Source organism: Glycine soja, chromosome 14 (genome assembly GCF_004193775.1).
Source record: "Glycine soja cultivar W05 chromosome 14, ASM419377v2, whole genome shotgun sequence".
NCBI lineage: Eukaryota > Viridiplantae > Streptophyta > Magnoliopsida > Fabales > Fabaceae > Glycine > Glycine soja.
Genome location: NC_041015.1, coordinates 14,836,952 through 14,849,417, shown reverse-complemented (window position 1 = coordinate 14,849,417; position 12,466 = coordinate 14,836,952). Strand labels below are relative to the sequence as shown.

The 12,466-nt window shown below is 35.6% G+C and overlaps 1 protein-coding gene across 1 annotated transcript; it reads left to right on the top strand.

Moving 5' to 3' along the window:
* The first annotated feature begins 456 nt into the window (after positions 1 to 456).
* Positions 457 to 6,584, top strand: LOC114383856 (serine/threonine-protein phosphatase 7 long form homolog). The gene is made up of 3 exons (XM_028343581.1): positions 457 to 1,305; positions 1,390 to 1,450; positions 6,541 to 6,584. The coding sequence occupies exons 1-3, from the start codon at positions 457 to 459 to the stop codon at positions 6,582 to 6,584; spliced, it is 954 nt and encodes a 317-aa protein (XP_028199382.1).
* Positions 6,585 to 12,466: the final 5,882 nt, after the last annotated feature.

Sequence of the window (12,466 nt, the reverse complement as noted above, 5' to 3'; positions counted from 1 at the left end):
ATGTTAAAATTAAAATAGTTTAACGTATTTGAAATAATTAATTTTGTATGTTAAATTATTTTACTCGTAAGTATTTTAAGTTATTAATTTTGTATATATATATATATTGTTTTAATTTTTAGCCGCAAATATAAAAATTATGTTATATATTAAAATTTATATTTGTATGTAATTTAATTTATTTGTAGAATATATATGAATTAGGTTATTTGTATAATATATTTTGTTATTAAAATTAAAAAAATAATTTTTTATTTATGTAAAGTTGTGTTTGGATGTGATTTAATTTATTTGTAGAATATATTTAAATTTCGTTGATTGTGTAATATATTTTGTTATTGAAATATTTGAAATTTGAAATTTGAAAAATATTATTTGTTATTTATTTGAAATTTGGAGAGTATGTGTAAATTTTATTATTCATTTTATTGTATTATATTTTATTTTGCAGGATCAATGACATCTTCGTCGTCATGCTCATCAAGTATACAAACGAGGTCTGGTCCAATTGAGGGTGACGTTTTGTGGATGCAACCCAAGCATGTTTCAGAACATGTTTGGAATGGGGAACCAGACAGAAAACTACACATCAGACGAGCAATCCCGACGTATCAAGGTGAAGAACAAATACCAGAGGAAATTGTTCCTCTGCTTCGGCAATGTGGGTTTTATTGGATAATTAAGATGGGATACCTAAAGATAAATGCGGCCTTAATTAGTGCGTTCATTGAAAGATGGAGGCCCGAAACCCACACGTTTCACCTGAGATGCGGAGAGGCTACCATTACTCTCCAAGATGCGTCAGTTTTATTAGGTCTTCGTAACGACGGGGCACCACTAATTGGTTCAACAAATCTTGATTGGGCCGACTTATGTGAAGAATTATTAGGAGTCAGACCACATGAAGGCGAACTTGAAGGCAGTGTGGTCAAATTAAGTTGGTTGGCTCACCATTTTTCTCACATAAATATTGATGAGGGTAACGTTGAACAATTACAAAGGTTTACCCATGCGTGGATCCTTCGATTCATAGGAGGTGTCCTCTTTGTTAACAAAAGTAGTAGCAGAGTTTCCTTAAGATACCTACAATTTTTACGTGACTTTGAACAGTGCAGCACATATGCGTGGGGACCTGCCGTGCTTGCGTATTTATATAGAGAGATGTGCAACGCCACCGATTACAAAGTTAAATCAATCGGAGGTATGTGCATCTTAATCCAAATGTGGGCATGGGAACGATGCACGACTTTAGCTCCAAAGAGGACGCCTCCCGTTATAGAAAATAAACCACTCGGACACAAGTTTGTCGTTTAAAAAATTAGATTTGAATTAAAAATATTTAATGATGGAACGTGTTGAAAATGATGATTTCATTTTTATTGTAGGTAGCTGCGACGTGGAAATCAGCATATTGGCAATGATGATCTTAGAGTTTTCCGTCGCAAATTGGATCTGATGAAACGACATGAGGTAAGAACATTGTAATGTAATGGTTAAATGAAATTTTAATATGTTATGTTTGACTGAAAATTGACAAGTGTGTTGTTATATGCAGTTTGTCTGGGAGCCATACACAACAACTGTGATGGCAGCGCTGCCTCCAATTTGTGTGGTTGGAAGTGTAGCCTAGTTCGCGGTGGTGCCACTGATTTGTTTCCATGTTGTTGAGTGGCACCAACCCGATAGAGTTTTACGACAATTTGGATTGCAACAACCTATTCCCGGGTTTCCTTCGCAACCGCAGAATCTCCATGGCATAACGCTCAAAGGCAAACAAGATGAGAATTGGTTCCACCTGTTGGACCCAATCATTAGTCAGTGGAACAATTCAGCTGAGTTTAGGGTCGACGTTTATCCTCGATAGGAGGGCCTACTGGGTTTTAACTCGGACTACATGGTATGGTATAGGCATAAAACAAAGATGTTTGTCGACCCAAACAATGCAAACACAGCTGCATTGGTATTTATTTGTTTTTCAATGTTTAACTTCTAATTATTTTCTTAAGCATGAGCATTAATTTCTTGACGCTAATAATTGCAGGGTGAAGTTGTGGAGACTTTACAGTATATGGTGTCACCACAAGGGAGGAACACATGGACAGTTGATGATCTCGTGCCTTACGTGGATAAGTTAGCGATTATATCAAAAAAGCAAGAGAGAATCATTGAGCCAGTGTCACATGGTCCAACATCAGAGCGTGAATTCCCAGCACAAGAGTTTAACATTCTTCAGTCAAGTGTTGAAAATCGGGGCATAGGAAAACGAAGGGAGCCTGTTGAAGCGGAACAATATTCCCAACAAATGATGGAGCGTGGTCATGGAATGTATTACACGCCAGTAACATTTTTCGAATATCCTTCACAGATGTATCAGTATCCTTTTGTAGGTCATCATACTGATACTTCTGAGAGCTCACATTCGTTCGGTGGTGTTGCGAAAACACAACCTCATTTTTCATGGCCCACTATGACTCCTTCACAGCAGCACGATGCCCCCATGGCAACACCTAACGCCCCATTTGCTCCGCAATGGAATGTACCCAGAGCAATACCTAATATGGGCGACTTATTAGGTGTTGATTTGCGTCAGGAGTTTTCTGCAGAGGCTGAGCAAGCAGAAGTGGGGAGACAACGCAGCGGCAGAAGAAATCCTGATCGTCAAGCGCGAAGATGGGATCAACCATGTGGCATATCCTCACGACATCACGGACACCATAATGACTGATTTTGATGTCTCTGTGTAAATTTGTTGTTGTTTGTAAGACATTTGATTTTGACAATTAATCTATCGCATCTCATTTATTATGCCTTACTAATGTATAGAGTTTATGTGGCGCATCAAACTATAATAATAAACTAAGTTTACAAATAAAACTAAAATAGACAAACGAAAAATAAGTAGTTTTAGTAACTAAAGCTGAACACCAACGCCATATGTTCTCTTTTACGGTTAGGGGTTTAGGGATTAGGGATTAGACTTAGGGGTTACGGTTTAGGGATTATGGATGTGGCTTAGGGCTTGGGGTTAGGGTTTAGGGGTTTGGGGTAGGCTTAGGGTTATGGTTAGGGCTTAGGGTTTAAGGCTTATGGTTTTGGATTAGGGGTAACGGTAAGGTTTTAGGGTTATGGTTGGTGCTTAGGTTTTGGATTAGGGGCTGGGGTTAGGTTTTATGGATTAGGGTTATGTTTTAGGGTTAAGTTTTATGGATTAAGGATGTTTCCTAGGGCTTGGGGTTAGGGTTTAGGTGTTTGGGTTAGGGTTAGGGTTAGAGCTTAGGGGTTTAAGGGATAGCTTTTGGATTAGGGGTTAAGGCTAAGTTTTATGGATTAGGGATGTTTCCTAGGGCTTGGAGTTAGGGTTTAGGTGTTTGGGTTAGGGTTAGGGTTAGAGCTTAGGGGTTTAAAGGATAGCTTTTGGATTAGGGGTTAGGGTTAGGTTTTATGGATTAGGGATGTTTCCTAGGGCTTGGGGTTAGGGTTTAGGTGTTTGGGTTAGGGTTAGGGTTAGAGCTTAGGGGTTTAAGGGATAACTTTTGGATTAGGGGTTAGGGTTAGGTTTTAAGGTTAGTGTGGCCTAGGGCTTGGGGGTAGGGTTAGGTGGTTGGGTGAGGGTTAGGGTTAGGGTTAGGGTTGATGGGTTTAAGGGATAGCTTTTGGATTAGAGGTTAGGGTTAGGTTTTAGGGTTAGTGTGGCCTAGGGCTTGGGGTTAGGGTTATGTGTTTGGGGGAGGGTTAGGGTTAGGTTTAGGGGTTTAAGGGATAGCTTCTGGATTAGGGATTAGGGTTAGGGTTTAGGGTTTAGTGATTAGGGTTAGATTTTGTGGATTATGGATGTGGCCTAGGGCTTGGGGTTAGGGTTTACGTGTTTGGGGGAGGGTTAGGGTTAGGGCTTAGGGTTTAAGGCTTGGGGTTAGGGTGGAGGTCTTTGGGGTAGTGTGAGGGTTAGGGTTAGGGCTAAGGGGTTAAGGCTTAGTGTTTTGGATTATGGGTTATGGGTTTGGGTTAGGATTAGGGTTAGAGCTTAGGGGTTTAGGGATTAGGGATTAGGATTAGGGGTTAGTGTTAGGATTAGGATTAGGGATTAGGGTTTAGGGATGTGGCTTAGGGCTTGGGGTTAACGGTTAGGGGTTAGGGTTAGGGTTTAAGGCCTAGGGTTTTGGATTAGGGGTTATGAGTAGGGTTTATGGTTACGTTTTTAACTAATGAATTCATGGAACCCCACAAATAACTAATGTACACAAACCAAAATAAGTAATGTTTTTAACTGACAAATTGATTCAACCCCAGAAATTCAATACATTCAAGAGAACTTAAACAAACACTTATCACTCGACTAACATACATAAATCAATGATTTGAACAACTCCCACGCTCAGATTGCATTGGACAGCGACGCCTATTATGCCCTTCGACTCCACATCTACTGCATTTTTGTCGGTGCTCAGATGGTTCGACCCAATCCATCTCATTCCTTATCCTTGTTGATTTTCGCCAACCTTTTGGACGAATTGTAGTTGGGTCAGGGATAAGTGTCCATGCGTCGTTAGAAGGAGGAATAGCCGCTTCATTCCCAAGAGGCCACCATTGTGGGGAGTAAGCTTTTAAGATGTGCTCATTTGTATAAACATCTATATATTGGTAGTAGTTCAGGCTCACGTAACCATAAGCTGCAATAATATGTGAACATGCATAGTGAAACGCTGAATACCTTCCGCATTGACAATAATGACCATTCAAGTTAACTGCCCACTTTTGTCCGCCACGTTGCGTAATAGGATTGAAGGTCTCCTCTACTTCAAACCTTGTGGAGTGGATGTCATACACGCGAATGATGTGTGAACAAGCTTGTTCTTGATTTTTTCTAAGTTCTTTAACAAGCTTTGAACAATATACTTGCCCTTCATTTAACTGTCTCTGGGCTTGGTGGCCACGCTCAACAAAGTACTTTCGACACCTACTGTACGTTGATTTGACCAATGCTGTTATGGGAATGTTGCGACAATCCTTCAAAACCTTATTGATACATTCTGAGAGGTTGGTTGTCATGTGGCCATATCGACGTCCTTCTCTATCATAAGCCATCGTCCATTTTTCCTTTGAAATGCGATCAATCCATGTTGCTATGGCTGGACTCAGTTCACGAAATTTTTCTAAATTTTGATAAAAAAATGTGCTTGCAAGGAGTGTAGGCTACATAAAATTAGTTATGAATAACAATTTTAAGTATATATGAAAGTTAAATAAACGTGACCATCAAATATGAAATCTTACCCAATTTCTTCAACATTTCTTTTTGTTTTGCATTATTGAATTTCCGATTGAAGTTTCTTGCTATGTGTCGCATGCAGTAGACATGATAACCGTGGGGAGGTTGCCAACCAAGTGCTTTGTTAGCGACAACGGACTTTATACTCGCGTGTCGATCAGATATCAGACAAATACCATTTTTATCTGTGACGTGTTCACGCAAGTGTGCCAAAAACCATGACCACGCTGTCAACGTCTCACCTTCAACAACCGCGAATGCTAGAGGAAGGACACCACCATTTCCATCTTGTGATGTGGCCATTAAGAGGGTCCCACGATATTTGTTGTACAAATGTGTGCCGTCAACTTGTATGATTGGCTTACAGTACTTGAAAAGCCTCTTTACATTGGCCAAAAGTCCAAAAAACTCTATGAAACTGACGCTGTTCGCGACTAACCGTATTCCCAACGATAAAATCGTCATGTAGTACTTGAAAATATGATCCAGGAGAATGATTTTGCATGTGTGTTAGCCACGACGAAAGTTTCGCATATGACTCATCCCAATCGCCATATTCAATTGCAATGGCTTTCTGTTTCGCCAACCACACTTTTTTGTACGACACCTTGTACGCAAATTCACTGTTAATTCTCTCTTGAATCAAAGAAATTTTTATTGATGGATCTTCTCTGACCATGCCTGTCAATAACATAACAAAATTTAAATGACAATTAACAAAAAATGAACATAAAATACGTACCTACTACACAAGTGGCAATTAAATCTGAATCAAGTTTCTCGTGATCTTGTGTCATGGTCATATTCAGACATGTGTGTGGTCCACCCCTTTGTGTGACTTTCCACGTATCTGTTTTTTTAGATAAAATTGCCCTCATATAGAAAGGGCAAGGACACTCTGCATTTTTATTCAAGCAACAAACCACATACTTGTTCGATTTGCTTTCAACAACTTTGAAACTTTGATGCACCTTCATAACATATTGTTTGACTGCATTTTTGACCACATCTTTACTATCAAATTCCATGCCAACATATAATTCTTGGCCAACATTAAAGGTCGACGGCATCTCCAAACCGCAAATGTCCTCCTCATCAGGATAACTCCAGTTGATATTGTTATAATGTAAAGCATAATTCCAAAATGGATTTTTAATTCGTTGTGCACCTAACAGTTCAAAATAAAAATTCAAATATTACTTATTTAGCATTAAATTCAATTGTCATCAAATAATAAATGTATTGTCTAATTTTTTAATTCAGCAAATTATACCTTCTGCTGGGTGAACAATTCTTACTGGTTGAGGAATGTTGGTGACTTCATCGTCTGTATCAGATATACCGTCAACATTGTCATCTTCGTCTAAAGACTCTTCAACGTATGAGTTAGACACAAGATAATCATCATCATCATCATCATCATCGTCTTCGTCAATATTTAAATTGCTCATATTTGTTGGCGGTTGTGTCTCATCATTAGATATATAATTTCCACATGATGTAAGCGAATTTGCAGAATGAAACATTGAACCACCAGCCACATCCTTTTCTATGTACAATTCCAGAACTCACATTTGGTCTTGTTGTTTAAAAATTTCCAGCATCGTTTCAACGTCTTCGTCATCACAAATTTGCAAGGCAATATATTTTCCTGACACTAAAAATCTACAACTGATAGCAGAAATAATTTCATTATTTTGTAACTTTACCTTATCTCCAATTTTTTTCTTCAAAGCATTGAAACTAATTCCACGTTTAATTTGAATCGCTTTTTTACTGCCTTCAAATATTACACCATCATTATCTTCATATACCCTTCCATTGAAATACAACACTGTTATAACCGAATTCATCGTGTACCTACAAAAATAATATTTTAACACGTCAAATAAATTATAAAATGGGTATCACAAAAAGTCATTACTGGAACTTCAAAATAAAACTTTATTTTAAAAAAATTAACTTCAAATCAATTTCACATTAAGACACTTTAAAAAAAATTAACGATTTCAATGTAGTAATTTTGAACTAATCAAGATGTAATCAAAATTATTAACTTTAAATAAATTTCACATCAACACACTTAAATAACACAAACAATTTTATAAGAATTTAAATCCAAACTAATAAAATGTAATCACAAAAGGTCCCTTTATTGGAACTTCACATTCAATTTTTCTTTTAAAATAATTTAATTAACTTCAAATTAATTTCATGGGACACACTTAAAAAAAATGAATAATTTCAAGATAGTAATTTTAAAGACAAAATAAAAAAAATTCATGAACGAAGTTAATAATATAAATAATTAATCTTAACAATAATAACTTCAAAATGAAAATAGGTAATTACAAAATTACTACAAATATATTAAAATAAATATGATACGAGAAACAACAAAGCATAATCAAATAAGTTATTATGGTGTCTTTCGTTATATGATTTGACGGAAAAAAATATAACAAAAAATTAGACGTATTGTTATGGTGTCTGTAATTTGTAAGTGTCTAAATATCAATAACATGAATCATTTGTACAATATCTCAATTAGGCGGGCATATAAATAATTAATCTTCACAATAATAACTTCAAAATGAAAATAGGTAATTACAAAATTACTACAAATATATTAAAATAAATAACACTTTCAACTTGAACGCTTATAAATTTTTAACACACCAACAAATGAACCTAATCTAATTAAAAAAATACTATAACTTCATATTAAAAAAACACCAACATAAACACACTTCAAAGAAGACTCATAAATTTTTAAGATAGTAATACAACATAAACACCAACACCAACTTAATATAATTATAAAATAACTATAAACTTCATATTCAAAACAATTTTTTTACTCTACATATTTTCTTCAAATAAATATGATGATATAATTGTTTTTTTAAAACAAACTTTTATTTTAACCCTCACAAATTTAATTCAAAAAAATACAACTTAATTACAAAAAATTATAATAAACATTTCACATTCATACTTTTTTCCAGCATCAAAGAAATTACTTCATAAAAATAACTTTCATGCAATACACATTTGAACTTTATACCTTAAAGTTGTACCTTAAACCTGGCTTTAACAACGTTTTTAGGAATGAAAACAAATTAGGATAGTAAGCAATTTGAAACTCAGTATTTTTTAAAAAACGCACATAAAATATCGACGGAGCTGCGCTTTATAAAGGAGATCAACTCGCCAGTAGCACTTGAAACTCAGTATTTTTTTAAAAACGCACATCAAATATCGACGGAGCTGCGCTTTATAAAGGAGATCAACTCGCCATTGGGAATGGCTACTTGAAGCTCAACTCGCCAGTGCTACTGGCTACTCCAACTGCAGCGCAAATCGCCAGTAGCACTGGCGTTTTCAACTGCTTAAAGCTGCCACCCTTCCTGCAACGCTTCCTGCAACCTACTCTGAGCAAACAGGAACCCTAGCTCAACTCGCCAGTTTGACTGGCGAGTCCAACCTACCTGAAAGCGCTAACACCACTGGCGAGACCAGTGCCAGCTGTCACCTTGTCCCCGAACTCGCCAATGGCTCCTGCGAGTTGCATGTCTTCTACGTAAAAAAGAACACCATGTAGGAATTACTTTAGAAACAGACCCATTTCGGGAATATGTTTCTAAAAGTAACCCATTTCGGGAAATTTTCCTAAACGAACCATGCAATTTTTTTTACATTTGATTTATTTAAATTCTTTTCATAAATTACTTTGAATTTCAAAAACTTACCGGAACAATTACAAAATTTTGGGATTTTGCTTTTCACTATGTTACTGTTTTTTCAATTATGGGATTTCTGACATTAATGTTTTTGACTGTTGTATCAATTACGTTTTAACTCCCTTATCAATTATTTTAATTACATTCTAATTAGCATTAGTTCCAAAAGATCATAAGGTGTAGACGAGCACTATACATACCACCCTTTCTGACCAAGTTTTGCACACTCAAGAAAAACATCTCTCTTATTTTCATTGTTCCTTCTTTATTCCTGGATTTGAATTTTTGCTATTGCCAGTTCTGTAGCATCAACACCTTTGGCATAGGAGACTTGCGTGTGATACTACAGATAAGTCTTGTAGGACAGTTCTCATACACACCTTAGGAAGATATTATTTATGACTTTCAACATTGTTTCCAACATATATAAGGTTTAAAGAAGTTTTTTATACCTATAAAATAAGGTGTTTTTAACTTCAGTCCCATAAATATTTTTGTTGAGTTTGATCCTTTAAAGATATTTTTGTTGGACAAGTGGCCTTAGAAATTTTAAGAGGAGGGGGGGGGGTTGAATTAAGATTTCATTGACTATTCCTAATTGAAAATTTCCTTTACTTAGATATTCCCTAGATTCAATTATTTCTTTAATTATAAGTTACTCGAATAATAAATAAGGAGAAGTAACCTTAAAGAAATATAAACACAACAGAAAGTAAAAGAGATTAAGGGAAGAGAGAATGCAAAACCGGATTTATACTGGTTCGGCCACAACCCATGCCTACGTCCAGTCCTCAAGCAAATTCCACTTGAGCGTTTCCACTAACCTTGTAAAATCCCTTTACAAGCAATGAACCACAAAGGACTTTCCTCCTTTGTGTTCAGTGTTTACACCAAGAAGCAAATTCAACTTCTTGCAATGAACCCCAAAGGACCTTCCTCCTTTGTGTTCAGTGATTACACCAAGAGGCAATCCCACCTCTTGTAATGAACCCCAAAGGACGTTACTCCTTTATGTCTAGTGATTCAATGAAGTAGACCCTCTCTTGAAAACTTTTACAACCAAGAGTCGGTCTCTTGAAAAGCTTTTTGTAAGAATGGAGGAGAGGAAGAAAATAGAGTAGCACAAGTTTTTGCCCAATGAATTTTTCTTGACAAAGCAAGTGTTGAACAAAAACTCTTATAAAGATGTTGAGAATAATCATATTGAAATTTGTGTCATGGTCACATATTTATAGCCATTTGATGGCCCTTGAAGAAACCATGTTAAAAGTTATGACTTTTGGCAATTTTTTCAAAACCAGTCACTTTAAAAAAATTGTGACTCTTGGGAATTTCTTCAAAACCCAGTCACTTTAAAAGTTGTGACTCTTGGAAAATTTTCAAAACCAGTCACTGGTAATCGATTACCATAAACATTACACAATTTATTTTATCAAAAGTTATGACTCTTCATGTTGAGGTTTGAAATCCAACGTTCAAAAACCACTGGTAATCGATTACACTATTTTGAAAATATTTTTGAACGTTACAAGACAATGGTAATCGATTACATGCCCATGGTAATCGATTACTACTTTGAAAATCAGTTATAAAATGTTTTGGGCTTCTGGTAATCGATTACTACCTTTTGGCAATCGATTACCATAGAGTAAAAACTCTGGTAAAAGATATTTCTTGAAAAATTCTCTTGGACAATTTTGTGTTGTTCAATTTTTTCTTTGAAAAATTCTTTTTAACTTACCTTGATGCTTTTCTTGAGGCTCTTGCATATCTTGAGTCTTCACTTGAATCTTCTTGATTCTTTAATCTTGTTTGAATGGATCTTTAATAATCTTTGGCATCATCAAAATAATCTTGGAAGCTTTGCTTCTACAATCTCCCCTTTTTTGATGATGACAAATCCTGAAATCAAGAGAATATATACAATATTTGATCTATTGTTCATTCATCTCATCCCTTTCTCCCCCTTTCTTTTTGAATTTGTGCTTGATTTAAAACTCAGTAAATAATTTTATGTCTTGATTTCTAAAATACCCATTTTCTCTCCCCCTTTGGCAACCTCAAAAAGCCAAAGTGCGTGGAAATGAAATAAAATAACAAACATCTATCATATGCTAACAGACATAGCAGCAAGACAAAAAGCTCAATGAACACCTATTTATATAAGTCACTAACATCTAAAAGGCCAAGTTCTCTTCTAATAGCAAAGAATGTTTCCTTTTGGAGAGGTTTGGTGAAGATGTCAGCAAGTTGATCTTTAGTATCTACAAATTCTAAAACGCAATCGCCTTTAAGAACATGATCCCTTAAAAAATGATGCCTAATCTCTATATGTTTGTTCTAGAGTGTAGTACTGGATTTTTGGATAGATTAATGGCACTGGTATTGTCACACTTAATGGGTATGTGATCAAGAATAATCCCATAATCAGACAATTGTTGCTTCATCCATAAGATTTGTGCACAACAAGTGCCAACAGAAATATATTTTGCTTCGGTAGTGGATAAAGCAACACTATTTTGCTTCTTGTTGTGCCATGAGACAAGAGCAGATCCTATAAATTGGCAAGTTCCACTAGTGCTTTTTCTATCGGTTTTGGATCCGACAAAATCTGAATCAGAATAACCTATTAAGTTGCATGTAGAGTTTTTAGGATACCATAATCCTAGGTTAATAGTTCCCAAGAGATATCTGATAATCCTTTTTGCTGCACTCAAGTATGATTGTTTGGGATTGAATTGGAATCTAGCACACATGCATACACTAAACATGATGTCTGGTCTACTGGCAAATAAATACAAAAGAGATCCAATCATACCTCGATATTGTTTCATGTCTATAGATTGACCAGATTCATCTTTATCTAAGTAACATCCAGTGCTCATGGGTGTGGCCATGTGCTTTGAATTTTCCATCCCAAATCTTTTGATCAGTTCTTTACAGTACTTGGCTTGGTTGACAAATATTCCTTCGTTGGTTTGCTTAATTTGTAACCCAAGGAAGTAGTTTAAATCTCCTATCAATGACATCTCAAATTCGCTTTGCATATCAAGAGAAAATTCCTTGCATAAAGAATCATTAGTGGATCCAAAAATAATATCATCAACATATATTTGAACTAATAGAATATCATCATCCTTTTTCTTTATGAACAGAGTGGTATCCACTTTTCCTATAGAAAAGTTTTTCTCTATGAGAAATTTGGTTAGTCGTTCATACCATGCCTTAGGGGCTTGTTTTAAACCATATAGTGCCTTTTTCAATCTATAAACATGACTTGGCTTATCTGAATTTTCAAAACCTGGGGGTTGTTCTACATATACTTCTTCTTGAATTAGACCATTTAAAAAGGAACTTTTAACATCCATTTGATAAATTTTTAAATTCATAATGGATGCATAAGCTAAGAGCATTCTAATGGCTTCTAGTCTTGCAACAGGAGCATAAGTTTCTTCAT

Bases quoted from the DNA above. Each gene is read 5' to 3' on its own strand.
- LOC114383856 (XM_028343581.1), top strand. From the start codon at position 457: ATGACATCTTCGTCGTCATGCTCATCAAGTATACAAACGAGGTCTGGT. The intron at 1,306-1,389 runs GTCGTTTAAAAA...TATTGTAGGTAG, and splicing joins AACCACTCGGACACAAGTTT to CTGCGACGTGGAAATCAGCA. The intron at 1,451-6,540 runs ATCTGATGAAAC...GCAAATTATACC, and splicing joins AGTTTTCCGTCGCAAATTGG to TTCTGCTGGGTGAACAATTC.